Raw genomic sequence first — 27,262 nt, 5'->3', positions numbered from 1 at the left:
CCCCACTGCTTCCACTAACCCTGTCCCAACCTCAGGTACCCCCTCAAACCCCTCTGCTCCCTGTGCCCTTGTAGCTTCCCCTTATCCAGCAAGGCAGAGACAGCTTGGGCCTCGCTAGCAACAGTGGCTAAGCGGGGTTGTGGCATCTCTGATGGGATCAGCAGCAGGGTAGCCCCCCAGTTCTAGGGGTCCATCTGTGGAAAGGGTGCTGAGCGTCTGACGCTCGTTGCCTTTGGCCTTTCCCTTCACCTCTGGGTTTAGCCTGCGTTTGCTCGGTAAATGACTAGTTAGCTTTTCTAGGCTTGGACTTTGGCTGAGAGGACAGAGCTCCTTGCAGAGCGGGGTCTCTTCTCGCAGCTCCCAGCCAGCTCATTTTGAAAGGAATTCGGCTGTCTTGTGCATTCAGGGAAAGTCCCCACTCCGCCTGGCGGTTTCATTCACTCAACACAGCTCCCCCTCAAGGCCAGCGGCCCGGCTGAGCTGCGTGGTCCTGCCAAGCTGCGACGAGGTGCTGTTTATAAGCAGGCCCTGCGAGCCTGGTCATGAGCTCCGCTGCAAGGCTTCTGGCACAGAGATGGACGCGTCAGTACACGTGTCAGATGGCACTTGCCGAGCGGAGAAGGTTTCTGCCTCCAGGAGCCATCACAACTGAACACGCTCCGCCAGCTCCCGCGACTTGGGAGCACCCAGCGCCAGGCAGATGGTAGGCTTCTTTATGAGACCTCATCGCCGAGCTGCTGTGCAAGCCCATGGTGGGGAGGACTTCGGCTGCTTCAGATCGCAGGAGGGTACTGTAAAGAGAAGCCACGGCTGCAGCTGATTTAAAGGGAGGAAAAGTAAGACAGCCAAATAAAATACCACCGTCTGGAAACGAGGCCTGCAAAAGGAGAAGTGTGCGAGAGTGTGACCTCGGGGCAGGGCTGATTTGCAGAGGGGCTGAGTGCTCCTACTGAGGACACTCTGACCGTCGAGCTCCGAGCCTTCCCTCAGAGGGCCAGTGACTGCAGTGGAGGTGGTGATATTTCCTCACTGCTTCCCGGGGGGTCACGAGGCTTCCTGCAGGTTTGCAAAGCACTGAGACATCGCCCCGTGATCCAGCTGGAGAAGTGCAGAGGGGGCTGCTTGTGACAGCGGGCACTGCTGAAACTTGTCTTAAAGGGATCTCTCCAGCATAGATGATGATAGGGCATCCTTTCTCTGATACCTTCAGTAAGAAGGCTCATGGTAAGTGAATCTCTACTGCAGACATGGTCTGTGTGCCCCCCCGTGCTGACAACCTGATTTACTGCATGTATCGGAGTCCTTAGGAGCCCCAGGCATGGCCCACGACCCGACTGTTCCAGGCGCTGTACAAACACAGGGCAAAAAACCAGTCTCTGCCCCAAAGAGCTGACAATCTACCTGTAAGACAAGACGGACAACAGATGGATGCAGACAGACGGGAGTACAAGAAAATGACGAAACAGTGTCTGAGCTCCTGAAGTCTTGTTCTTTGCACCACCTAAAGACATTGGTTCTAAAGCGTGCTGGGCTCTGCATTTCATGCTACCCCGTGTGATGCTCTGGAAGGCTGGGCTGGCCAGGGTAAAGCCCTTTCTCCTGGATTTCCCAGCTTGTCCCTCCCCAGCAACTGCTCCCGAGTCACCGTTTGCACATTTCCATGGATGATGTGAAGGGTTTTCATGGTTACCTTTTGGACTCAGGATCTTTCTCTGTAGGACAGACTCTGTGCTGTGCTCTGGCGAAAGCCCGAGGAGGTAAATTGCCAGACTTTTGATCCCAACCACAGCCCTGGCTGCTAAATGGTGGATGGAACAGGAGTGTCACCAGAAAGCAACATGGAGAGTCGACACCAGAAGGGTCCTCTCCTGAGGCCAGACAATTTCGGTCTGCCCGAGACTCCAGACTCGACTCCTCGCTGTGGAAGCCAGAAAGGGAGTGAGAGCTCCCTGGCTTCCCTGAAGAGGTGGTGCGTGAAGTGAAGCAGCACTAAGTGATCCCTCTCCAGAGAATCTTCTTGCAAGAAGTTCTGTAGCAGTTCTCTCGTGGCCTGTGATCTGAGTCCGGGAGTAGTTTGGATAGCATTTGCTAGACCCCACCTCTCTCTGTCCCAGTGGCCTGCAGTCCTCTTATTGCTCTGCAGCTGTTCTCCTTCAAGCTGGCATCGGACAGAAGCAGTACGGTGCCGAAGCAGAATGAGGGGTGTCGACTTTTATCGGAGATTCAGGTTGTTACTGTGAGATAAGCTCCTCTAGAAAGGAAACCTTCCCAGGCAGACTTAGGTGGTACGTCCCCATTTAACTGTCCTGGCTTAGCGAGGTAGAGGCCGGAATCCTCTCGCTGGCTTCTCAGACCTGCGTCATTTCAATGACAAATCAATCCGGGCACTTCCTGGGAACTTGTTGTGCATACGATGGGGAAATGTTAACATCCGCTTCTTGCACCTCTCTTCTGTGTGTGCGTCTGCTTCCAAGGGCTTGAAACCACAAAGAGGGCTGCTGCAGGTGGCAGGTTCTGAAAGGCTAGTTCTTCATAGTGCTTTCCCAGGCCTAGAAGGCAGATTCTGAACACGCTGTGGCTGGACTTCACATCTGTTGAGGGTGAACTATAAAGAGGGTATGGTTTCCACTCCAGCCGGCCCCATCACATATGCATATCTACTCCCCATCGCGAGTAAATAACGTTTCATTATTATGCTGGGAAGACAAGGTGGGAGAGGGAATATATTTTATTGGGCCGATCTGTTGGTGAATGAGCTGTTGGTCCAATAAAAAAAATTACTTCTCCCACCTTGTGTCTTTCATATCCTGCAACGCTGGATTGGGCTGGATTTACGACCTTTCATTTCGTGCTCCTGTTCAGTCTTTGGCTGGGGCCTTGTCACAGGCCTGGTGATCAGGCCTACCCAGGTCCCAGAGAGCTGGCCTGGCTTCGATTGGCTTTATAATTCATGGTGACAAGTTTGTGAAGGGAGATTAACCTCGTGCTTCAGGGTTTAAAATAGTCTCTAATTACTGGAGACCAGGATTAGACCTGAAGTGGGGGCAGATTATCCCACAGCTGCTACTGGGGGGGTTTTGCACCTTCCTCTGAAGCACCAGGTGCCGTGCACTGGCAGAGTTGGGCGTACTGCGCTAGATGGACTGGGGTCTGCTGATTCGTCTGCAAAGTTTGCCTCTTTGGGTCTGACAGGCAGCTGTGGGCGGCCATCTGTGCTGCCTCCTGTTGGATCCGCTTGCTCCTGCTGGCACCAGAGAGGGTTGGCCTGGAACGTGCTGTGTACGCGGTGGGGTTTGGGCGGCCCTGCGATGTGTCACTCTAGCAAACCGGTTTATACAGCATGGCGTAGGTTCAGATTAAACCTCCCACGTTCTCTTTCCTCTCTCCACAGAGGCGGACTTCAAATCATGGACACGCCAGAAAAAGAGCCAAGGTAGGAGACACTCTCCCCGTCCCCCCCTCCCTCCCCCCCGGCCTTCTGCAGGAGCGCTGAGCTACTCGGGGAAGAGGGTTTGAGTCCCACACTGACCCCAGAACTCCACAATCCTCCAGTTAGTGCTTCTGAAAACAGCCATTAAACCAGCTCCCCAGCTATCATCTCCTCGAGCCAAGTGCCGCAGCCGTTTGGACACCTCGCTGGCTTGTTTTGCTCTCTCTTATTACACTGACAGCCTGCGTAGTCAGGGACCCTGACAAGTCACTGTGCTAGGTCTGTGCCCTCCACAGCGTCCCGTGGCTGTGAAACTCCAGAAGGGAATTCACTTGTCCAATTAGTTGCATCGTGGCTGTTTACCTGGATGCATCTGTTTTCTGCCCAACTAAGGACATTCACCCACCAATGGACCCAGCGGAAGAGTGAATTTTCACCCAGTTAAACTAAAAGTGAAAAATATAAGTGGGAAATAATGTTTCGCAGCCATCTAGTTACGCTTATTTTTCCCTCCTCTTCAGAGGATATTGTGGCACAAGCCGGCCGATCGCATACGATTTTAATCTGTTTCCTGCTGCGCTCCCTTTATTTAGCAGACAAAGACCTAACACAATCCAGTGGCTGGAATTTGAAGCTAAACAAATTCAGACTGGAAACAAGGCGTCGGTTTTTAGCAGTGAGGGTAACGAACCGTTGGAATGACTTCCCCAGGGCTGTGGCAGATTCTCAGTCACTGGCGATTTTCCCATAAAGATTGAATGTTTTTCTAGAAGAGATGCTGTAGCAAGCGGGTGATTTCAGGGAGGTCCCAGGGCCCATGTTACAGAGGGAGTCACACTAAATGATCAGGGTGGTCCCGTCTGGCCTTAGGATGGCTGACTCAGGGCTGGAATAATCTGCCCAATGGCACCTCTTTCTTCCTTAGTACTCTGTGTGGCAGTCAGATGACACAATCTAATGGTCCCATCTGGCCTTAATCTGGGAGTGTATCCAGCAGCCAGGAAGGCTGGCATGCCAGTGACCCCCCTGCCATGGTGTGGGAGAGCACATGCTATGCTCAGCCCTGCTGCCCAGAGCCGGAGCTCCCCCGGATCTCGGGTGGTTGGGTGACACATTTTGGGCTGAGAGTCCTGAAGCGTTATAAAAGCGTTACTTTGAACCTGAAGCACCCGAAGTTGTCGAGCAGGCAGGTGTGGTGGAAACGGGATGGCAGCCATTAAACCAAGGGAAGCAGCAACATCACCTCCTGCTTCGAAAGACTTAGTCAGTTTCAGGGTTGCCCCTTATTGAGGGTTTAAGACTTGGCAGGTTATTGAGTGTGCGGGCTTGCAGAGGCAGGAGCAGGCTGTGTAACTGCTCGGCACGATTTCATGCTAACAGAGGCTAAGTGGTCCGGTAGATTAGCACAATAGCCTTTCTCCTCAAATATGGTGGGGTCAGTCTCAATTAAGCTCTCTAGAAAAGAAGAATTAATTTGTTGCCCTCACACCGACAAACCTCTGCTTTTGCCTGTGTTACTGCCGGCTCCAAGAATTTGCATTTTAGCCGCCATCTCGTTGTGACGGCAGCAGTTTAATTGGCACCGATGAAGTGAGCGGCTTGGTCGCACGTCAAAGTGCGTGTGAGATGTATGTGGTGGTTCTTTGTATTTCAGTCTAATTCGAAGCTCAAGCTGGTCAGGAGCCTGGCAGTGTGTGAAGAATCCTCCAGCCCCTTTGTGGATGGGCCCTTGGAAGCCCAGGTAGGCCAAGATTTAGCCAGGTCATAAAATGTGAGTGCTTCTTTTCCGTGCTGGTCCAAGGGAGAACTGCTTCCAGCAATGGCTCCGTTTCCTAGGTCTCATCCACAGTGCGAGCGAGGGGTGTGATCCCCTTGCTCGTCTGCGCATTCTTGCACTTGCTGGTATAAATAGCAGTGTAGCCACGGCAGCATGGGAAGTGCCAAATTCAAAGCCACCTGAAATCCGGGCGCCGGGCTTTCACTGCTGCTACGCATGCTACCATGACTATCCTGCTATTTCTACTCACGTTAGCTCGCTGGTCGAGACGAGCCATTTGCTTTGTGTACAAAGGCATCGTAATTAACAACTTAACTGCCTTCCCCAAACAAACATGAATCCGAGCACAGCATATCCAGTGGGGTCCCCCAGGGATCAGTGCTGGGTCCGGTTCTGTTCAATATCTTCTTCAATGATTTAGATAATGGCCTAGACAGTACACTTATCGCGGATGTGGATGATACCAAGCTGGGAGAGGTTGTAAGTGCTTTGGAGGATAGGATTAAAATTCAGAATGATCTGGATAAACTGGAGAAAGGGTCTGAGGTAAATAGGATGAAATTCAATAAGGATAAATGCAAAGTACTCCACTTAGGAAGGAACAATCAGTTGCACACATACAAAATGGGAAATGACTGCCTAGGAAGGAGTACTGCAGAAAGGGATCTGGGGGACAGCTAAATATGAGCGAACAGTGTAACACTGTTGCAAAAAGAGCAAATGTTGTGGGATGTATTAGCAGGAGTGTCATAAGCAAGACAAGTAATTCTTCCACTCTACTCCGCGCTGATCAGGCCTCAGTGGGAGTCTTGTGTCCAGTTCTGGGTGCCACATTTTAGGAAAGACGTGGAAAAATTGGAGAGAGTCCAGAGGAGAGCAGCAAAAATGATGAAAGGTCTAGAAAACATGACCTACGAGGGAAGATTGAAAAAGTTGGATTTGTTTAGTCTGGAGAAGAGAAGACTGAGAGGGGATGTAACAGTTTTCAAGTGCATAAAAGGTCATTACAAGGAGGAGGGAGAAGAATTGTTCTCCATAACCTCTGGGGATAGGGCAAGAAGCAATGGGCTTAAATTGCAGGAAGGGAGTTTTAGGTTGGACATTATGAAAAACTGCCTGACTGTCCGGGTGGTTAAACCCTGGAATAAATTGCCCAGGGAGGTTGTGGAATCTCCGTCATTGGAGATTTTTAGAGCAGATTGGACAAACCCCTGTCAGGGATGGTCTAGGTAATATTTAGTCCTGCCATGAGTCCAGGGGACGGGACTAGATGACCATCAAGGTCCCCTCCAGTCCTGTGATTCTGTGACTTAGCTATCAAGTGCATGGTCCCTGATGCTGCTCACGCCAGCCGCTGTGCGTGGAATCTGAAGAGCCACAAGGACACGTTTGGAGTGTTGAGCTCAACAAAGGGCTGTTTTGCTTATTTCTAGGACATTATTCAGTTGCATGTCAGCTGCCCCTCGGACAAGGAAGAGGAGAAGTCTACAAAAGATGGGCCCGAGAAAGAGGAAAAAGACAAGAATAAGGAGAAGGCACCAAGGAAAATGCTCTCTAGAGGTCAGTGCACTGGCGTGGGGCTGCAGGAGCCTGCTTCCTGGGTTCTGACAGCCGGGACTCAGCCGTTAGTGCAGGGAGGCAGATCTCCGTTAACTGGCACGGTCCTTTGGAGTTTTGTTGCAGGGGGAGCATTCCTGTGACCTGGAATGTGCTCTACCGGACACCCCAGTGCTGGATGGTCTAGGTGTAGTAAATCCTGCTTCAGCACGGAGGGCTGGACTAGCTGACCCCTCAAGGTCCCGTCCAGACGACATTTCTATTACTCTGACATGTGGCTTCCTTTTATGGTCTTGGAGATCTGGATGTTTTTGAATGATACAGCTACAAACAATACCACCCCGGAGAAGTTCCTGCTTTCAGTTTCTCTTTGTGAAACTCACCAATAGAGACGGGGCTGTAGAGGGGTTTGGGAGACGTCCAACTCAGAGGCTTTATACGAATCCCTTTTTAAAAATTTCGGAACATAAAAGTGGTTGAAAGAGCAAAGTTTAAAATTTGCATCCAGAATGCAAATCATACCTGAAATCCTGCCGCTGAGAGTCACTCTTCTGCCAGCTCCACTGTGCTGGGGCAGGTGGAATGTCCCATACAGCTTTTCTACTACCACTTAAAGAAGGATGTTCATGGTGAAGAGATCTCTGAGGTCTAGGATACAAAAGTAATTCAAGTGCAAGGCTTCTAAGCGTTCACTTTTGGCCACTAGAGGGCATCCCACAAGCACTGCCGGGGGCGGGGGGGGGGTGACCTGTTTAACAGTGTAGTGGGGGGGAGGCACTGAGAACATCGGGCTCTTGCAGATTTCTTTTCAGCCTCCTTAACTTTTGCATGAAGATTTTTACTTCTCTGAATGTTAAATAGATTTTTAAAATGAAAACGTTCCCTTCTAGGAGGTGGTAGAATCTCCTTCCTTAGAAGTTTTTAAGGTCAGGCTTGACAAAGCCCTGGCTGGGATGATTTAATTGGGGATTGGTCCTGCTTTGAGCAGGGGGTTGGACTAGATGACCTCCTGAGGTCCCTTCCAACCCTGATATTCTATGATTCTCTAATTGTTGTTTGCAATGCTTCGCAAACTGTTTTATTCTGGATCTTTGTGGGTTCTTATAGGGCCCCGGTGACCAGATCATCTGATATGTATTCATGTTTTAATCTTCCCTCTGCCCCTGGGGGTTTAAGGAACTATCACTCCCTCCATGTTACAGCTAGGGAAACTGAGGAACAGAGCAATTCTCTGACTTGCTCACGATCGTGGAAGGAGTGTGTGGCAGAGCCAGGAATTGAACCCAGGTATTCTGGGTCCCTGTCAAGCGTCGTAATCACAAGAAAAGGAGTACTTGTGGCACCTTAGAGACTAACCAGTTTATTTGAGCATAAGCTTTCGTGAGCTAAGCTGTAGCTCACGAAAGCTTATGCTCAAATAAATTGGTTAGTCTCTAAGGTGCCACAAGTACTCCTTTTCTTTTTGCAAATACAGACTAACACGGCTGTTACTCTGAAACCTGTAATCACAAGAGCAGTCTCCCTTCCTTTTGAATGGCTGTGACAAAGTGGGAATGTTCTTAATGTTTCCTCTGAATACTGTGTGGGTGCCTCAGTTTCCCCTATGCGTTTCTTAAGTATCTAGGTGGTGGGATAAAGGCATATGATTGTTGCAGAACCCTAGAGGGCAGGGGTGATGGTGTCTGCACAGAGAATGGCCGACACCCTGTCTCCTGGCAATTGATGGTCTGGGCCCTTCCCCCCTGCAAGGTGAGAGCTGAAGGTGTTGGAGAACAAAGAGATCAGGTGGCCTCCTTGCCCGAGAAAGTGACAAAGGCCAGAGGAGGGGCTGGAGGAGGTTTCAGTTTGGAGCTGGCTGGGGAGACTGGGGGGAGGCCCAGAACTGGGGTCTGGGCTCCCTACCCCCCAAGATGGACCTGACTGAGACGTCCTGTTTTCTGTACCTACAAGCTCTGTTTTGGACTTGGTTCCTGTCGTCTAATAAACCTTCTGTTTTACTGGCTGGCTGAGAGTCACGGTGAATCTCAGGAAGTGGGGGGTGCAGGGCCTTGACTCCCCCACACTCTGTGACCATGGCTAGTAGTAAGAATCTTTCAACTGCTAATCTAGGGCTAATTTCTCTATCTCTAAGCAGAGTCAGCTCCATTGCTTCGTACGCACTCATGCTGGCAGTGACTTTGAGCCCTAGAGAGTGACTCTAGGAATCCCGTCACTTTCCCTTTGTGCTGCCTGTGTGATGGGTAATTGTGTTTCCATAGCATTTAGAAGCCCCAGTACTGGATCAGGACCCATAGCGCTAGGCCCTGAATACACTTTGAACAAAAAGACAGGACGCTTCCTTTAATCTGTTCTGTTGTTGTTGTTTCAGATTCCAGCCAAGAATACACAGACTCCACTGGAATAGATTTGCATGAATTTTTAGTAAATACACTGAAAAAAAATCCAAGGTAGGTCGCAAGATGGCAAAACCACCAGTTGATTGAGCGGAGGGAGGAAGATGCTGTTAACCGGTGCTCCACACTCCAGGGATTAAGGGAAGGGCTTGCATGACTGCAGACAAAATGTGGGTGGGGGGGGAGGGGCAGAAGGGGGCTGTCAGAAATCGCAAACCCCCCTGGCGGTGGGTTTCACATCTTGGAGTTCAGGGGGACTTGGCCCAGAGTAGGTGGTTGATAAACCCAGGCAGGAGGAGCAGTAATTTCATTATTGCAGGTTAGTGAAACAGACATGCTTGTGCATTATGGATTCAAACCGAGGGAGGGAAAATAATTGGTTTGAATACAGGCAGGAAGGGAGCCTTAATTGCTCTAAAATCCTTCCTCTGAATAGCTATCAAAGACCTGTCTGGAGAGTGCCTGCCACAATATCAGTAATAAATAATATCAAACTGAATTCCAAGCACTGGTTAGGCATAAAAATAACTAGCTTGTGTTTCTATCCATATGGCCACCACCGGCGCAAGGATCCCAGAAACACAGTCGTCATACAGCAATGGATCGCCTTGAATGGAAAAACTTGACTCATCATTGATTATGTATTTTTTTTATACTCTGCAGCTGAGGGAGGGCGAAGCCTGTATGTTTAACAGCCTGGAGCTTTGCTAATGCCAGGCACTTTCTGTTTCTCAGAGGTAGAGGGGTGTTCATCTGCAATTATGGAAGCGAGCTGCATTCTTCTCTCCTCTTCGAAACGTGATTTATTTATTCATTCCTTCTTTTCCTCCCCACTTTTTCTGGACAGGGATCGAATGATGCTGCTAAAGTTAGAACAGGAGATTCTGGAATTTATTAGCGATAACAAGTAAGTGGCCAGCAGAGTTTGCATGAAGCGAAGCTGGCTGGTGGCTTGGGAAGTAGGAGGCGCTCTCACTCTGCCGGGGGACGAGAACAAGGCTCACGCATATCTGCTAAGAGAGCTGTTTGAAAACAGCCTGCTCCATCTGCCATGCTCTACGGTTCCCATTGCCACCAATCTGAGCACTGGACAATATTGAATGTGTCTGTTTATCCTCCCACAGCCCTGGGCTGCAGGGCAGAGCTGTTCCCCCGTTTCACAGATAGACTTCAGGATGTGTCTTCCCTGCACAGTTCACCTGGGTGTCTGGCCTCCTGGTCAGCCTAGGCTGCATGTCAGCCTCCCCACAGCAAAGCCCTCTCCGCATTGCTGGGTCCTTATTGGTTCTGCATTTGCTTGGGTGTGGCTTGGGGCATAGCCAATGGGTCTTTGTGCTGAGATGCTCTAGGATTCTTTCCCAGTCACTTGTGTCAATTCCAGGGTAACTTGTCTGTCCTTTGGGGGAGGCTCCCTGGGGGCATTGGAGGACTATCCACACTTGAGAGACTTGGCCAGTGTCCTCACTGTAAAATGGGCGGGTTCCTGCCCGAGTTAAAGTACACTCAAACTCTAACCCACCCTCCTAGCCGTGTAAGCTCGCCTGGGCTTGAAACACCTGGAAAACCCAGGTCAGAGGTTTGGCTGGACGATGGGTGGGTTGGGGTTAGTGACTTGCCCAGGGTCACACAGGAACTCTGTGGCAGAGCAGGGAATTGAGCACAGATCTGCAGGCCAGCCCCTGGCCCATGGGAGACTGGCTCGTTCCTGGGCCTGGGAAGACTTTCGCTGTCTAGCTGCTGTTCGAATCCAGACCAGGTCGTAGTGACTGAAAGCGCCAACCGTGTGAAATGAGTTTGGGTCCCAGGCCGGTTCGCAGGGCCTATGTCACAAAGGCTGGCTCAGCTGTTGGCAGGAGCTTATGAGCAGAGAAGCCTGGGGGCAAGGCAAACCCATTGCCCTCTCTCCCCCAGAGGTGCTCCTTGCAGGGCAGAGCTGGGGCAAAGTGGCAGGGGCAGGCGTCTGGTGCTGGTGCCCCCCCACATCTGGAGGTCAGAGCGAGAGCTCACTGCCCAGGCCTGGATGTGTCCAAAAGTGACCCTTTCTGCTTTGTTTGTTTGAAGGATGCATTTTAAAGATGCTCCTGTTTTGTAAGGCCCCCTCTAAACAAGGGGCTTGAGATTTGAAATAACAGGGATTTTCGAAGGGTTTTCCTCTTGCTCTGCAGCAGCTCAAAACACAAAGTGCTTTTCGACCTGTCCTACTCCCCTCTCGTTCCTGCCCAGAGCCCTTGAGAGCACCCGTCCCTCCACGGGTGCTCCCACCCTTCACACAGCCTGTGGGTATGGTTGGGAGCTGTCATTGGGAGCTCTCAAATGGCTTTACACGGGAGATAGGGTGAAAGAACTCCATGCTTGACCCAGCTCCCATTGGAACCAGCTTCTGACCTGAGGCCCCAATCCAGCGAAGCCGCAAAGCACGGGATTAAAGTTAAGCGGCATCTTGGAGAATCGGGACCGGGGCTCATAGCTGGTCTTTCTTCCCTGGGTCCCGGCTCAGCAGCGTTAAGCCCGTGAGCCACCCCACCCCGGCTTTGGCGCATGGAGTCGCCGAGACCCGAGCACGTGTTAAAATGCTTTGTTGAATCAGGCCCCTGATCCTTCTGGGCTGAGCCCTGTTTGCGCCAGGTTAATCTGGTCTGTTTAACGCCGTCTGAATACGCCTCTGTTCTCAGCAGTCAGGTCAAGAAGTTCCCTCAGATGACCTCATATCACAGGATGCTCTTGCACAGGGTAGCTGCCTACTTCGGCATGGACCATAACGTTGACCAAACTGGGAAAGCCGTCATTATCAACAAGACCAGTAACACCAGGATGTAAGGAGAGCCCTGGGGAGGGCTGGGAAACCCCTCCCAAGCAACCCCTTCCCTTCCCCATCCCCAAAGCACTCCTGGGATATTTCACAGCCTCATCCCAACAGGCCTTAAAGGGGTGTGGGTGTGGGGAGGAGGGAATGAAGGAGGAGGGAAGCCTAGAGACCCACCCTCCCAAATCCAAGTGCAGACATGAGTGGCAGCTTTCTCTTTCCTTGAATGCACTGACTCCCCAGCCTGCCTGCACCAGGCTGGGCGATCTGACAGCAGCTTGAGTCACCCAGTGGCTTGCAGCCTCGAACCTCTGCCCCGACCTCCTCTGCCTCGCACGCCCGGCCTGCCTGGCAGCAGAGTAACACAGGGAAGGTTCCTGTTCACCTTTGCCTACCCCTCGTGACAACGTCTTTCCTCCCCACAGCCCCGAGCAAAGGTTCTCTGAGCACATCAAAGACGAGAAGAACGTGGACTTTCCACAGAGGTTCATCCTAAAGCGAGACGACGCCAGCATGGACCGGGACGATAATCAGGTGGGTTTGGGTGAGACGTATCCAGGTCCTTCCCGAAAGCCGAGCTTTGCTCTGTGTTCTTGGCGTCTTGGTCATCCGGGAATGGGACCCACCGGGGTTTTGATCAGTGAGTTTGGGGATGTTCCTGCTTGCATGGGAGCAGCTTTGCACTTGGGAGGTGTAATTTCCGGCTCCAGTAGACATACACGCCCTAGTTTTCATCCGGCAAGATCTATAAAAATAGCAGGATGGACTAGCCACCCGAGCGTAACCCTGTCTGAGATCCTAGAAGGGTGGTTGGGGCCGTTGCAGAGGGCCTGCTATTTTTAGCACACTAGCTTGATCAGAGCTCGCACGTGTCTGTGTTGCTGAACTGGAGATTTTACACCTCCCAGCAGCTGTGCAGACGTTCCCTTAGAAATGGAGGTGTGCGCATTCCAGCCACAAATGGCATCTGCAGCTGTGACCTCTCTCCAGTCAGCTGATCCAAAGCAGAGCTGGGACACGTGCCAATTAAGACCCCTGAGCGTTTCCTGCCAGCAGCAGTCGTTTGGGGCAGAGCCCTTGCCCGGTTATCAGAGCACCGTGCAGACCTCGGGCGCCGCATTGTGATCAGTGTGCCACATGGCCTTCCCCTGCTGCTACACTCAGGGTGCGTGGAGCCAACGTTTAACCAGCCGAATTCTGCTTGTCACTCTAGATCAGGATCCCATTGCAGGATGGGAGGAGGAGCAAATCAATAGAAGAGAGAGAAGAGGAGTATCAGAGGGTCAGAGAGCGGATATTTGCACGAGAGGTAAGGCTGGCTGCTAGCAGAGCTTCCCCCCTTCTTGGTTCTCAAGGTGCTTTTTCTTTGGAGCCCCTCCACTCCCTAGTCAGCTGCCCCTCTGCCCCACTCCGCACTTGTTATAGTTTTGGCATATGAATAGATGTATGGGCTCAGGGGGTTGGATCCGGCAGTGGGTTTGCCATTTCACTGACCTGTCGTTCTTGAGCGCTGGATCAGTGTCGCTAGGTTAGAAACGGGGGTGTGACAGGTTCTCCCCAGGGTGCCATCTGGAACTGGGGTACCACTAAGCCCCCTGGCCCACCAGCCTGGGCTCCTTCTCACATTGTACTGCGGTGACAAGCTGCAAAGCCCTCCAGCCTGCACTTTCACCAGCATTCACACAGGTAGGGACACACCCAGATACCATTACACACAGGCTTTCTAACCACCAGCTTCCCAGCTTGGGACCCCAGAGCAGTACCGTCCTGCCCTGGTCAAATCTGGCCAGTATACGGGTTTAATACCCGATCTGCCTCTCCCTCAACGTGAAGAGAACAATGAACACTTGTAGTAACTAAGCAGAGATTTTCCCCAAGCACTCCAGTCAAAGCTCATTAGTTTAGATTAAAACAAAATCAAGTTTATTAACTACAAAAGATAGATTTTAAGTGATTATAAGGACTAGCAAACAGATCAAAGTAGATTACCTGGCAAATTAAAAACACAAACTAAGCTTAATATACTAAAGAGATTGGATATGAATTAGCAGATTCTCACCCTAAGAGATGATACCAGCAGGCTGCAGATCCTTAAGGGCCAAACTGCACTTGCTTTACAGCTTGGATTCAAGTGATTCATTCACAGGCTAGAAATCTCTTTAGCTTGGGTCCAGCACTTCCCCCAGTTCAGTCCTTATTCCTCAGGTGTTTCCAGGTGTCTTGTGTGGGGAGTGAAGAGTCCCAGATGATGTCACTCCCCGCTTTATATAGCTTTTGCATATGGCAGGAACCCATTGTTTCGAAGCTTGGTTCCCAGACTAGTCTGTGGGAAAATATTGACATCCCAAGATGGAGTCCAGCATCATGTGGTCTGGTCACATGTCCTTGTAGAGTCATGGCAGCCATTACTCACAGGCTGTTTGGAGTGTTCTCAGGAAGGCTCACCAGGTGGGAGATAAGCTTTTCCTGAGGCCTGTTGTTCTTCTTAATAGCCCATTGCTGAGTGGGCGTTACCCAGGTGTAACTACATTTGAAGTACTGATTCATAGTCAATATCCATAACTTCAGAGACAAAAACGATCATATTCCGCAAACCATAACTTTTCCAGTGACACCTCACAGGACTTGTCTTGCATGAAATGCATCATAATTATGTTATAACCGTATCATAATAACATGAATACGAGCTGCAGTGTCACGGGGCAGGGCACCAAGATTTTTTGAAAGCTGCTGGTGATTCCGGGGGCCCCGCTTGAGACACTTGCTTTTCAGGAAGGGTAGAGCACCCTCCCTCTGGGAATCCAGCCCTTTTCAGTCGGCTCCAGTTAGGTACCCAAAAATTTCCTGGCCCCCGTTTCTAATTTAGCCATGCTGAGCTGGCACATGAGGGAATACTGACCACACCCGTGTGTCTGCGCCTTCCAGATGTTAGCGGTTGTATTTCTTCCTTTTGCTAAGTGGCCAGCTGACGTGGAAGTTGCTCAAGGAATTTGCTCCCTGGAGGCAGCTGGTGGAGGTAGCAATCCGGACCCCTGTGGGAGGTTACGGGATGGAAGTGGGGTGAGAGCGGGGTCAGTGGTGTGATAGAGGCCGTGCTGAGCCATTCCTGTTTGCAGCCTGCTCTGGGCAGGATTGTTGTGCCAGGACAAACGGGAGGGGTTGGATTTAGTGACCGTTCCAAATGCTAATCTGCATCTCGGCTGGTTAATAGCCTGCCTGCTCACCAGCTACACGCAGCAGCGAAAACCTCCTGGCTTTACCTGCCATGCCCCCCACTCCCTCCGAGGGGTCCCGGAACACTGAAAAGACCCCTGCTCCAAGCCCTGCCGGGAGTTGCCATGCTTCTGGCCAAGGGGAGAGTCCGGATACAGCGCCCCGGGAGCTAGTCAGTGCTACTGGCCGGTGGCCCGGGGGAGTCATTGTCTAGTGACCCTTGGGAGACAACCATGTAGCCTCTGGCAGGTGGGGCTGCATCTGAGCAGCGTGTAGGAAACTGAGCACACAGTGTTCATCGTGCCTTGTTGGGAGCCACGTGCTGAACTCCGGCAACACTGCCGGGTGTGAGCCACTGACGTGCTCGGAAATGTGGGAACTATGAAAGCAGAGCTGCATTGCCTAGTGGTTGGAGCAGGGCTAGGGAGTCATCAGGACTCCTGGGTTCTCTTCCGTGTGTGACGGTGAGCAAGTCCCTTCTTCTCTCCATGCCGTGTGAGCTACTTTATAGACCAGCATGCTCTAGCACTGGGGAGAGTTGTGGGCTAAGATCTGTGAAGTGCTGGGACATCGTGGGGAGGAAGGAGCTAGAAAAGGTACCTGATGCTCCAGTGATGGGCCTGGAATAAGGGCAGTCCCGTCCTGAGCCCAGCCCTGTCTAGCCCACTCCGTGTTCAGACGCCCCTTTGTTTGTAATGTGCCAAGACTGCTGCCTTATGAATTATTTCCCATTTTCTTTCCCGCTCCTCGTCTCCACCCTGCCACTAGACCGGTCAGAACGGATATCTGAACGACAGCAGGTTAGTACCATCCAGCATGCTTCACGGCCACACCTGTCGCTTTCTCAGGGGAGGCCACGGTAACCCTGTAACCATGCTTTTCTCTGATGTTAACCAACAGACTCTCCAAGGAAGGCTTTTCTTCTAGCTCTCACAAAAGGAGGCAGATTTTTAGGTACCTCTGTGTGGTTTCTTGCGTACGTTGTTCTGCAGAGTGAGCTCGCCCCATGCATGGCTGCTTGTGGAGTCCTTTGAGTCGTATCTTTTGCAACATCCGTTGGTTTTTTTTGTCTCCCAAACTAAATGGCTGCGGAGTCGTATTTGCTGATTCATTCCAAACGAGGGCTGAAGGGTCATGGGGGAAGGTGGGGAGGCAAAAGGCTCATAGGATCATAACTCTTCAGGAGCCACGCGGCCCCACCTGCGTTCTCAGGGTGATAAACCCCAGCTGTCTAAACAGTGATCAAAGTCGCATCTCATCACACATGTATCCGTGTTTCGTCCTCGTGGGGGTGGTTGGACGGCTGAGCCCTGGCTGTACACGTTCCCCAGGCATTGCTGCAGGGAGCCCAGGGAATCCACTTCAGCCCCATTTTTGGTTGATTTCTTTTAACGGATGGACGGTTCCGTCTGATGAAAGGGGCCAGATTAAGAGCCCTAAGGGCTCTCTGCACCTGCAGAGCAGACAGGCTAGGCCAGGGCTGTGGGCGCTTGGTGCACCGTTCCCCGTTTTTGAAGGTGGTAAGTGAACCAGGAACATTTGGGAGCTGCTGGCCTAGGCAAACACAGAGCTACGTTTCCCCCAGCAGCCGGAGGGTGGCAGGAGGGGACCTCTAGGCAACAGCTGAGTCTGCATGGCCCATTCGCACCCCCTCCCCGTCCCTGGGAGGCTGCAGGTGTGAGTCCTTCTTGCGGCGGGGGCTTTTCAGAGAGGGGGGTACAAAGTTTCAGAAGGGCCTACGGACTTTGGGGCCTACGTCCTCAGTCCCGCAGGCCATGGCCCTTGTCTGCGGGGAGCTGGACTGACCCGGCGCCTGGTGGTTCAGTGCCCGGCTCTGTCTCGCTCACTCCCCTCCACCAGACCTCAGGGCCCCTGGGGCACAGAAGCCGAGCCCACCCGACATGTGGCGCCGTGGTGGCATCTCGGGCTGCTGCGCTTGCAGCAGGCTCAAAAAAGCCAATGGCGAGAAGCCGAACAGCTGCTTGGGATTAATCTTTATCCCTCCCACGTTGTGTTTCCTGTAATCTCGGCTTTCCGGCACCACCACCAGGGCAGTGGCATTGGGGGAGGGGGCGGGGCTGGAGCAGCAGGGCAGCGGCAAGTCCCCCTGCTCCTTAATGAGCCCCGCGGCCGTTCCAGAACGTTCTCTCCGTGCTGTTAAAGAACAAGATTCACCGCGAAGAGCTCGGCGCTAACGAATGCCCTTGGAGCACTAGCTGTAGTGCGACTAGCTCGGGGCGCGGCTTGAGACGGCACTGACGGGCAGTTGCTGTGTGGCAGGGTTTGGATGTGGGCGCTGCGGAATTGCTCAGGGTGTTAGCAAGGGAGAATGTGGGGCCTATCCACCTGGAGGTCATCGGGGGCAGGTCTGGGATGGCTGGCAGGTGTTCTCAGCCGGCCAGAGGAATCGGCCGGGGGTGGGGCATTGCGACAGAGGATTGAATGGAGACTCAACTCCCTCCTCCATAGCTCCGAAAGCGTTCCCCTGTCCCGAATGGGATGTGAGGGATGCCGATAGGAGAGTGGGGGTGTTGGACGTCCGACCCCGGCCCTTGCTGTAATGGGACAGTTCTGCCTCCCACCAGCACGATACTCAGCCGTTAGAAGCAAAGCAACACTCCAGTTGCCCGGCTGTCGGCCAAGCGAGGGCCGTGGAGGGCACCGGGTGTGGTTTCCAGAAGCTACGTCTGCTTTGCTTAGCTGGTTATTTGCCCCCACTGTCCTCCGAGGTGCTGCGGCTTCACCAGTCCGCCCTCTCTGCGGTAGACGTCGAGCTCCCACTCGGACCAGTGGGTCGTGTGCAATATATATTATCGCCCCATGGCTGGGAGCGGGGTAGAGGAGGCGGGCTCTGCTCTGAACACCAGCATGGGGAGCAGCTGCAGCTCGGGGAGGTGTCCCGATCAGCTGGAGCCGGTGTTCTAACGGATCACAAAACTCAACGGAAGCCCCACCCATCCCGCAGCATGGCCTCATGGCACCCATTCATGCCCTCCTGGTTTTGCACAACTCTCCCTCTTTGCATCTTGGGTCCGGGCTCCCAGCCCAGAGGCCAAGGTGATGCCCATTAGTTCAGCTCTGATTGTGCGTCGGAGCGAGCCCCCAAAGCCTCTCTCTCCAGCTGGATGGCGTTTGTGACAATTCCCCAGAGATTGTTTCTGGTTCTGCTGCCCCACACGTTCACGGCACCCCTTCCTGTGGGGGCGGGAGGGCTGGGCATTGGTCCCGCTGAAGCCCACCAGCACGCCTGGCACTGGGCAGAGCAAGCCACTCATGCTGCACTAAGTTACATCTGCCACCATTTAATGGGCTTCCTCTGCCATGGCTCCCTCCTAACATCCAGCCCCCACCCTAGGGGGAATCTGGCCCCATCCCCTGTCAGCTGGGAGCACGCTACAAATAGCGGTGTGGACGGAACAGCACCAGCAGAGGCTCGGGCTGGCCACCCGAGGTCAGACCCAGGGAGCAGCATGGCCTTGAACTTGGGTGGGCAGCCTGAGCCTCCATCAGTGCCACATCCACCCAGCTCTTTTCAGTGCGCCAGCAGGAGTCCGTCTGCCCGGGCGGGGAGGCTCGCCCCCAGCTGCAGTGTAAACGTCCCCTTCAGCTCTTGGTGTGGGGTGGGGGTCAGCCAGGTGCATGGATCTCTGGCCAGAGCCAGCCCAGTCCTGCTGTCGGGGCGGCTTCTCAGTGGATCTGCGGGCTCCAGGATGTTCGTTCCCACGCAGCCGTGTGAGCGAGGCCATTGGGAAAGTCCTGGGGACTCCTGCAGCCCCATTTCCCTTCATGCAGGCATGTCTGGTGCCGGCGTGCTGGGCTCCAGAGCTCCCTGCTGCCGCTCGCTCTCGTTCGTGTACTCCCCTCTGCTGGGAGAGACCGTGTAACCGCTGTGGTCTCTGCAGGGGGAACCGGGACGCTCTGAACCGGGCCTCGGGCAGCCGTCAGAGCAGCACAGAGAGTGAGCTGAAGTCTCTGGAGCCCCGGCCCTGGAGCAGCACAGACTCGGACAGCTCCATCCGCAACCTGCGCCCGCCCGTCACTAAAGCCAGCAGCTTCAGCGGCATCTCCATTCTCACGCGAGGGGACAGCATTGGGAGCAGCGTCAGCAGGACGGCCAGGCCAGGTACCGCGCAGAGCTGGTGATTCCGGTGTCGTGCAATTGTGAGCTCGGGGGGGCTCGTGTATCTCTGGGTAGCTACCAGACACTGGGGGCCCTATCTAACATGTCACTCTGGGGGGACTGGAACTGGTGACCTCCTGGCCCAGCAACGTGTGTGTTCCCTGCAGTGCCACGCTCCCATCCTGTGGGCCTGCAGCTGCTGTGCGCCCATTCCTCCCGGTCCGCGGGCTCTCGCTGCTGGAAGGGGACTTTGCCCGGGCAAGACAAACCGTCCTGCCCTTTTCTTGCTCTCAGGGGGAAGGAGCCAATAATTAGCTGATCTCGTCAGACTTAGCCTAAGAGCAGGGTCAGATGCTGCCAATTCTTAGAGCACCACTAAATGCAGGCTAGAGTTTCAGACGCACCATAACGGATTTCAACCCCCACGCCTTGGTGACCAGGCCAGAACTGACACCGGTCCCTGGCCCAGGGAGAATGCCGGTTAAGGGCATTTCGGGGGGGGTTACTAGCACTCCGACTGGTTCCTTGTTCGGGAGACCAGCTGTACGTCACAGGCAGAAAAAGCAGTGTGCTGAATTTCGAGGTGTCCTCAGGCGTTTTCAGGGGAGAACGCCTGTGGTTCCATCATCACTTGAACGCAGTGGTGACGGCTGAGTAGCCACATGTCAAGTGACAAAAATCTTAGCCAGAGGAGAATGAAATCCTGCTTCCCCCTTCGCTCTAACGCTCCCTCCAAAGAGCGGCCGTCACCGTGCTGTGCTGAGAAACTCCTAGATGAGCTTAGATTCATTAGTTAGTTTAGGTTAGTAGGGTTTTACATCGTTTGGCTTCATCGCAACAACTTGATCCAGTGAAGGAGTAAAGAACTGACCTTGGAATCTGCCGGGTGTTATTTCAGAGCATAGACTGGCTCTTACAACAGAGCTTTTACCTTGTAACTCCAGGGCTGGGCACATCCCATTGTGAGACCAGGTTTTCTTAAGAATTTGGGGCTAGATTTTCACATGCCCAGCACCCACAACCGGGGCTAGATTTTTCAAATGGTGGGAGCTGAGCTCTTTTGAAAATATGGCCCCAACTGTGTAATTAGCGGCACGGCAGAGGACCTGTTCTCGCTATTTCTGATTGCAGGGAGGTGTGCGTACTCTTTCCCGCGGCTATCTCTTGGGTGCATGGTCTGATTTGGATTCAGACTTCATACGTTGGCTAACCAATTGAAAGTACCTTTTCTTTTTGCTCAGAAAAAAGGTAACCTGCAATTAAAGAAACCAACGTTCTCCAAACCTGCTATTGACAAACGTGCGGGCGTGCTAGGCCCATGCAGGGGTTAGGCAATTATTCTGCAGATTTACGACTCATCAAATTGCCGCTTTTTCTATAGGAACCACTTTGTGCTGGGCTGTGGAGACCTGGGAGTCTAATGCGAATATTTTCCTCTGCCTGGCACCAGAATCTGCTTCAATTCCCCAGGTCTGCTGCTCCTGTTTACCCTGGCTCCTTCCCCTAGCTATGCAGCAGGCACATGGTGCAGGACCTCGCTCCTGGCTCTGGGCATGGTTTTGCACCCGGTAGGAGCAGGAGAGTTGGGGAATTGAACCAGATTCTGGTGCCAGGCAGAGCAAAATATTCGCATTCGCTCCCCCAAGCGTGTCAAGCACTTCACACCCCTGGAATGTGAGATCCCAGCCAAGCTGCAGTTAGTGAACAGACCAAAGGGAGCCAGGAAACTCATCAGTGCAGCATCTGAGCACCGCAGAAAGCCATGAGGGCGGGCGCTGGGTGCGCCTACCCTGCACTCCAGAGGCGTGACTGCAGTGCTGCGCCAGCCGTACATAAAGCCGCCGTAGCACCGGCCCGAGGACGCAGTCAGGGTTGCACTTGGGTGGCTAGCCAGGGCTGCTAGTGGTAGCGAGCTAGCTTGATGAAAGCTAGCTCAGGCATGCCCACGTGTCGCACCTCCTGCTTGCAGTGCCGGCAGGGAGAGGGGAAGTGCTGGGTTGGTAGCCCTCCTGGCTTTCCCACCGAGCCGCTAGTGATGTGTTAGAACAAGCGACCTGCCACCTCGATGGCTGCCGAGGACCCCGAGACCCCTCCGAAGAGCAGCACCAGCTCCTCATCTGCTGTGACCTAGGAGCACGTTGGTCCCAGTGCGGCTCCCAGAGCGGAAGCTTTCTCAGGGGAAGGTTTCCATTGGGCAGGCAGACGCAAATGTCTTTACACAGATGAATGAGCCCAGGGGAAGCAGCCGGGGGTGGACGGGGAGCCGGGCCATCTCCTGGGTCCATCTCCCAGGTACCAACACTGCCTCCTGTCTCTCCATTCAAGGTCTGTCGCTAGCCCCGGAAGCATGCAGCCAAGTCGCCTCGTCCCAGCCTGGCCGAGGGAGCTTCTTGCCATGCCCTGTGCAGCAGCAGCCGCAGCAGCACCAAGCACTCCCACCCGCTCCCCAGCAGCAGCCGGCGATGAGCAATCACCTGATCTCCCCGGTGAGTCACAGCTCTGCGTCCTCAGGCTCTCTCCTGCCGGCTCCGGAAGTGCAGTAGCGTTCGCGCTCCCAGCTCCAGAGGCTGAGAATCGGGCTTTGTTGGCAGCAGGTTGGCTTCAGCCTCCTGGTTGCAGAGGTTTCGGGGGGGGACCCTCCCTTCCCCCTTCCCTGCCACCTGCACAGTTGCGGTTGCCTCGCTGTGTCTTAGCTTGGTGCTGTGCAAAGCGTCGGCTAACGGGGCGCCTGTGGGAAAAGGCAGCCCGCACCGCTAGTTCGGCCCCCGGATCAGGCCCTCGAGTTCGACTTCTAAAGGGGCTTAGGTGCCCAGATCCTATTGCCTTTCAGTAAGTCAGGCCCCCAACGCCCGTAGGCTCCTCAGGAGGGAGACGGAGTGTGCATTCCGGTTCTTTGGGCAGGGCTGTGATTTCCCAGCGTGCCCTGGAGCCAGAGGGCTCACTGCAGAGTGTTTGTGGGCTGCGCTGCCCAGCAATCCCATGCCCGTTGCCCTGCCTGCCCTGGCACTGCCAGGTCTGTGGGCGCCTGGCCTCATGGCTGGGTGGGTTCACGCCAGCTGCTCTAGCTGGACACTGGGTGCAGATGTAGGGCTCTGCCTTCCTGGCGTAGCTGCGCCCCCAGACCTCGCTGTGTTGCTCTGTCACCGTGACTTCCCCGTGAGTCATGGGTCACACCTGCAGAAGTCACCCGAAGAGGATAAGTGGAGCTGGTGTCCTGAGCTTTCTATCTGCAAAGTGCCGCCAGAACCACCAGCCCTCCGTCTGCCCCAGGAAGCGGGTGGCCGAGGCAGAGGGGTAGAGCGCCTTGCCGCAGGCCGCAGAGCCAGTGTTGGGAGCCAGGATTCCAACCGGGGGCTCCTGGCTCTCTGGCCTGGGCTCTGCTCTGGCTCTCTGAAAGCTCTCCATCTGAAGACGCGGACTCCAGAGCCATTCCCCTGCCGTGGAGTGGGAGCTGGAAGGTCCCCGGGTGAAATTTTCCCTTCTTAGCTTGAGCGTTTCCTTCCTTTGGCTGGCACTAGCCTGGTGCTTACCCCTCCTGAGGACGGGGTCTGAGATTGGCAGGGTTGAGCAGCCCAGCAGGGGGATCAAGGAACCCGGCAGCTGTTGTCTGACCTCAGGCCGGGCCGCTTGTCTTGTCACCTCTAAGCAAACACTTCTGTGCAAACACCAGCAAAGGCTGCGCCATGCCCAGCCTGCCCACACTGCCACCTGTCTGTGCCTCTGCAGGGCACATGGCGTTGCCTGGATCCTCGTTCCTGTGGCTCAGGGGAAGCAGGAATGCCCTGGAGCTCTGGGCAGGTCCATACCCCCTCCTCTGAGAATCCCACCAATGCTCAGCTGATGGCCTGAGTAGGCCGTGTTGCCTGAGCTTCGTGATGCAGAGGGCTGCCTTGGCAACTTGCATCTGGCCTGCCTGTAAACTGACATGAAAACAAAGCCTCATACGCCAGCTCCTTGTTCCTCTGCGTGTTCGGACCTGCAGCCCTTCGGGCTGCTGCTTGTCTGAATTCTCCCGCCCTGCAATCCTGCAGCCGGTTAGCTTTGTCTCCCAGCTGCAGTCAGAGGAGCAGGAGGCCTGGGATTGAGCCCTGGGGCTGGAGTTTGGTCTCCCGTGTTTTAAAAGGCCCAGGTTCATCTCCCCATCATCCTTGCCCTGGGTCAAGCCCAGGGGATGCTCCACCAGTCTGGAGTGCCAGATGCGGACCCACGGCCCTTTAGAGAGCACCCGTGTTTGATGTTTCTCCTGACACAGCTCCATTCTCGGAGTCTGCAGGAACCGTGTCTCCGCGGCTGCCTCTTGCTGTAGTTCGTTGGCCACCCGCCACCCCTAAATGACGAGGTGAGGGTCAGTGGCTGTGGTGGTAGCCGGTCCCAGCCGCTGGCAGGGGAGCTCTGCATTGCTGCCTGCGTACGGTGCCGGCTTTCGCTCCCGCTTGCCGATCGGAATGTCTCACTCCGGTCTGTTCTGAGTTCTCTGTGGATCGCTTCCAAAGCTGTGTTTCTCTACGTGGAGTTTTCTCAATGTCCCCTTTCCCGCTCTCCCCGCAGCAGGTTCCCCAAAGGAGCAAGGGGACCGTTGCGGGGCCTCAGAATGGGTTCAGTGCCACACGCTGGACTTGGTGGGCCCCCGGCGTGTGGATCGGCTCAGAGGAATGGCCGGCCACAGGCCACGCGACATGTCGTCTGTGCTGGTGCAGCTCCCCGGGGGACTGGCGCTGATCGGAAAGCTTGTTGGTGTCTGCTCAGCGGCAGGAAGTCTTGTGGGAATTGTAACCTCTCTTGGGACCAAGTCCCAAGGTTTTGTTGCAGGGGATTGTGGGAAGCTCCGTGTTTGCCTTTCCACCCAGCTAAAAATCAGCTCCCCAGTGACCTCTGTGCTCTTCCCTCGCTGTGTCAGCTCCGGTTCCCTGCAGCCACAGCAACGAGCTGAAGTGCGTCACCACCAGCCTTTGCCCCAGGGCTGCCAGGGAGCTGCCCGGGGGAAGGGGCAGATGGGGTAGCCCGGGGGGAAGCTGGAGACAGAAGGGGCTCCCAAGCAATGAGACTGGTGGTAGGTTTGAGGGCGTGGAAGGGTCCTGTGAACACCAGGGTTGACCATTGGAGACTCCTTGTCTTCCATCTAGTACAGCCCCGCTCCCAGCCCCAGCTCCTCGAGGCCCCTCTGCCCCTAGGTGGGTTGGGAACTTGCTAATTTCTGAAGAGCCAGTGGAGCTCGTGCACTGGGGAGCGGCAGGAGGGCACGAGCCGGAGCTGCTTGTAAGACCAGAATAAATGGATAGAAACTGGCCAGCAACAAATGTAGGCTTGAAATATGGGGAAGGTTTCTAACCGTCAGCGGAGTGACCCTCTGGAACAGGCTTCCCAGGGGAGCAGTGGGGTCAGAAACCCTAACCGGCTTCCAGCCTGAGCTTGGTTAGTCTATGGAGGGGATGGTGTGATGGGACTGCCTACGATGGTATGTAGCCGATCTGTGACTGCGGAGGGCTCTGAGTTACGACAGAGAATTCTTCCCGGGAGTCTGTCTGTCGGGTCTTGCCCACATGCTCAGGCTCTAATTGGTGGCTGTATTTGGGGTCAGGAAGGAATTTCCCCCCAGGTCAGGTTGGCAGAGACCCTGGGGAGGTTTCACCTTCCTCTTCAGCGTGGGGCACGGGTCACTTGCAGGTTTAAACTAGTGTCGGTGGTGGATTCTCTGTACCATGATCTGTCATGGCTCAGCCGGAGGCTAGGGGCTGTTATAGGAGTGGGTGGGCGAGGTTCTGTGGCCTGCAACGTGAGGGAGGCCAGACTAGCTGATCAGGATGGTCCCTTCCGACCTTAGAGTCTGTGAGTCGAAGCTCTGGGGTGCTGAGCAAACTGGCATTGGCACAACACGCGCTGCTGGGCGCCGCGACGAGAGGCCCCGGCCAGGGCCCGTTACTGGGCCCCAGCGTAACACGCCCAGAGCCGTTTGTCTTCACCCCAGAGCTCCATTCCCTTCCGTCTGACTTCCGCTCCATATCCCATAAGGCACAGAGCTCCGCAAGGAAGCAAAGCACCGTGGGATGCCCACCCAGAATGCCATGCGCTTACTCCACACGCAGCCCTAGCCATGTAGACGGGCTGATAGTGTGTATGCAGTCAGTGCCCACAGCATCCTCCGGACAGTTCGCCTGCCAAAACTCGGTGCGAATGAAACCCCTCGGTGTAGACAAGGGTGGAGACTGTCTGCGTGTTGTGTGGCTGGCTCCCCGCCCGACCTTGCCCTTATCCAGGGAGGGTCGCCACTGATCCAAGGCTTGCAGGGAGAGTTTGTCCGTGGGTTGGGGGGTGGGAGTTAACCCCCCAGCGAGAATCCCTTGGGAAAGCAGCTCAGCAGAACCACAGAAGCCAAGCAGGGCAACTTCACACACCCCTCGCACCCCCGGGCAGCTATAACTCACCAGGGGTGACATGGTGCCAGGCTGGGGTTCAGAGCTGTCCGAGTTCCATCCACAACTGAATGGAAAGCAGCAGATGTGGCTTGGGATGGCAGGGGCCTTGGGGTGCTGAATTGCGCCAGCTGCCCCAAAAGCTGGGGGGAGCCCTGCTCCATCCCTCCCCCCGCCATGGCCAGTTCTCTCCAGTGGTGGTTGATTTCCCCGTTGCTTTGTCCGAGATCTGGTGGGAGTTTGGGTGTGAGCCACGGGGTGTTGGCAAAGGCTTTGGAGGTGCAGTGTTGCCATGTCGTCACATGTCTCAGCTAAAGCCTCAGCTCCTGGAGTCCTGTGATTACAGGAGAATCTTGGCCCTGAAAAGCTTGGAACCAGGAGGTGAACGGGAAGAACACGGCACTTCCCAGGGTTTCAATTCTCATGGGTTTATAGCTGATCTCATGGCAGGTTGGATCACGTGGAGTTAGCAGCGTTAAACTACAGTGCGGTCAGTGATGAGAAAAATCTGCCCAAGTCCAAGAGCCGGCAGGCAGCTGAACAGTCCCTTAAAGGCTAAAATGGGGGTGGGGAGCAGTGGGGGGCAACCCCAGGGGTGGCATGAGAGGAATGCGGGATCTCTGTCCCTCTGCGCCCAGCAAAGGTGCCTGCGTGGGGGAGGAGTTTCTGAAAGAGCAGAAAGTGTCAGCGTTTGTGTGAGGGGGTGAGAGCTCCCCCCCCCCCGGTTCCTCTTCCACCCACCCCCTTCCAGCCCCCCACGGAGACAGGCTTCCCCAGCTCCCCAGAGCAGCCTGCTCTCTGACCTCTGCAGCCCCGTCCTCTGTGTGTCTGGAATGAGCTCAGATGACTAACCTTGCCCTTCCTTCTTTCTCTCCCCTCCTCCCCCCGAACCTCTCTCTTCTCTCCCCTTCTCCGCTGGTCTCAGCCGGTCCCAGCTCTGCAGCCTGTTCAGTACTCTGCCAGCTCCTGTCCCCAGGTCCTCCTGCCCGTGTCTCCGCCCCAGCAGTACAACATGGTATAACCCGTTCTCGCCCGTGTCTGTCCCGTGTGTGCCGTGTCTGTGTTGTGCGAGCTTTGCTAACCCGGGCTGTTCTGCAGGGCCCGACTCTCCGGGTGGGGGCTAGAGCCAGGGCAGGCGGGCGGAGGGGCAGGGCTGCTGTGGGGGTGCAGGTAGTGGCCCCAGTGGCTTGTGTTAAACCCGCCTTGAGAAGCAGGTGTGGACTCCCAGTCGGCGCCGGACTGAGCATGCTCACCCGCCGTCCCATCACCCGGTGCTTTGGCCCCGGGACCCCCGGCCTTCGGTGGTTTGCTGTGGCCCATTTTCATCCCCTGGAGCTATCCCGCAGGGCGTGCTGGGAAAGGCAGAGCACTGCGTGCTGGGAGTGGGGGACCGCGTTCCCTTACGCAGCAGTGAGCAGACGGGGCTCAAGCTGACAGCAAGGGAAAGAGGATGGAGGGGCTGCACCAGCATTTGGGGGTCATTTTGCAAACGCCTGATGTCTGGATTCCCAAAGCAGCCAGCAGGAGCTGCCTATTAAGCTACTGACTGACTGCACAAG

General features: G+C 54.8%; 1 protein-coding gene across 18 annotated transcripts in view; it reads left to right on the top strand.

Moving 5' to 3' along the window:
- Window positions 1-27,262, top strand: part of R3HDM2 (R3H domain containing 2) — a 127,736-nt gene that overhangs the window by 84,991 nt on the left and 15,483 nt on the right. For 11 of the 18 annotated variants that reach the window (XM_073319341.1, XM_073319348.1, XM_073319354.1 and 8 more), the window contains 13 exons: window positions 3,392-3,433; window positions 5,085-5,171; window positions 6,641-6,767; window positions 9,133-9,211; window positions 10,005-10,064; window positions 11,830-11,970; window positions 12,386-12,494; window positions 13,174-13,269; window positions 15,942-15,973; window positions 16,074-16,127; window positions 19,076-19,296; window positions 21,619-21,779; window positions 26,629-26,718. In XM_073319341.1, coding sequence (XP_073175442.1) covers window positions 3,392-3,433; window positions 5,085-5,171; window positions 6,641-6,767; window positions 9,133-9,211; window positions 10,005-10,064; window positions 11,830-11,970; window positions 12,386-12,494; window positions 13,174-13,269; window positions 15,942-15,973; window positions 16,074-16,127; window positions 19,076-19,296; window positions 21,619-21,779; window positions 26,629-26,718 — 1,299 coding nt within the window. The remainder of the gene's footprint in view (window positions 1-3,391; window positions 3,434-5,084; window positions 5,172-6,640; window positions 6,768-9,132; window positions 9,212-10,004; window positions 10,065-11,829; window positions 11,971-12,385; window positions 12,495-13,173; window positions 13,270-15,941; window positions 15,974-16,073; window positions 16,128-19,075; window positions 19,297-21,618; window positions 21,780-26,628; window positions 26,719-27,262) is intronic. The other 7 variants (XM_073319339.1, XM_073319338.1, XM_073319342.1 and 4 more) reach the window with 4 other exon arrangements.

Source organism: Lepidochelys kempii, chromosome 20, assembly GCF_965140265.1.
Source record: "Lepidochelys kempii isolate rLepKem1 chromosome 20, rLepKem1.hap2, whole genome shotgun sequence".
Classification (NCBI taxonomy): Eukaryota; Metazoa; Chordata; order Testudines; family Cheloniidae; genus Lepidochelys; species Lepidochelys kempii.
This window is presented reverse-complemented; position numbering and strand designations above follow the sequence as displayed.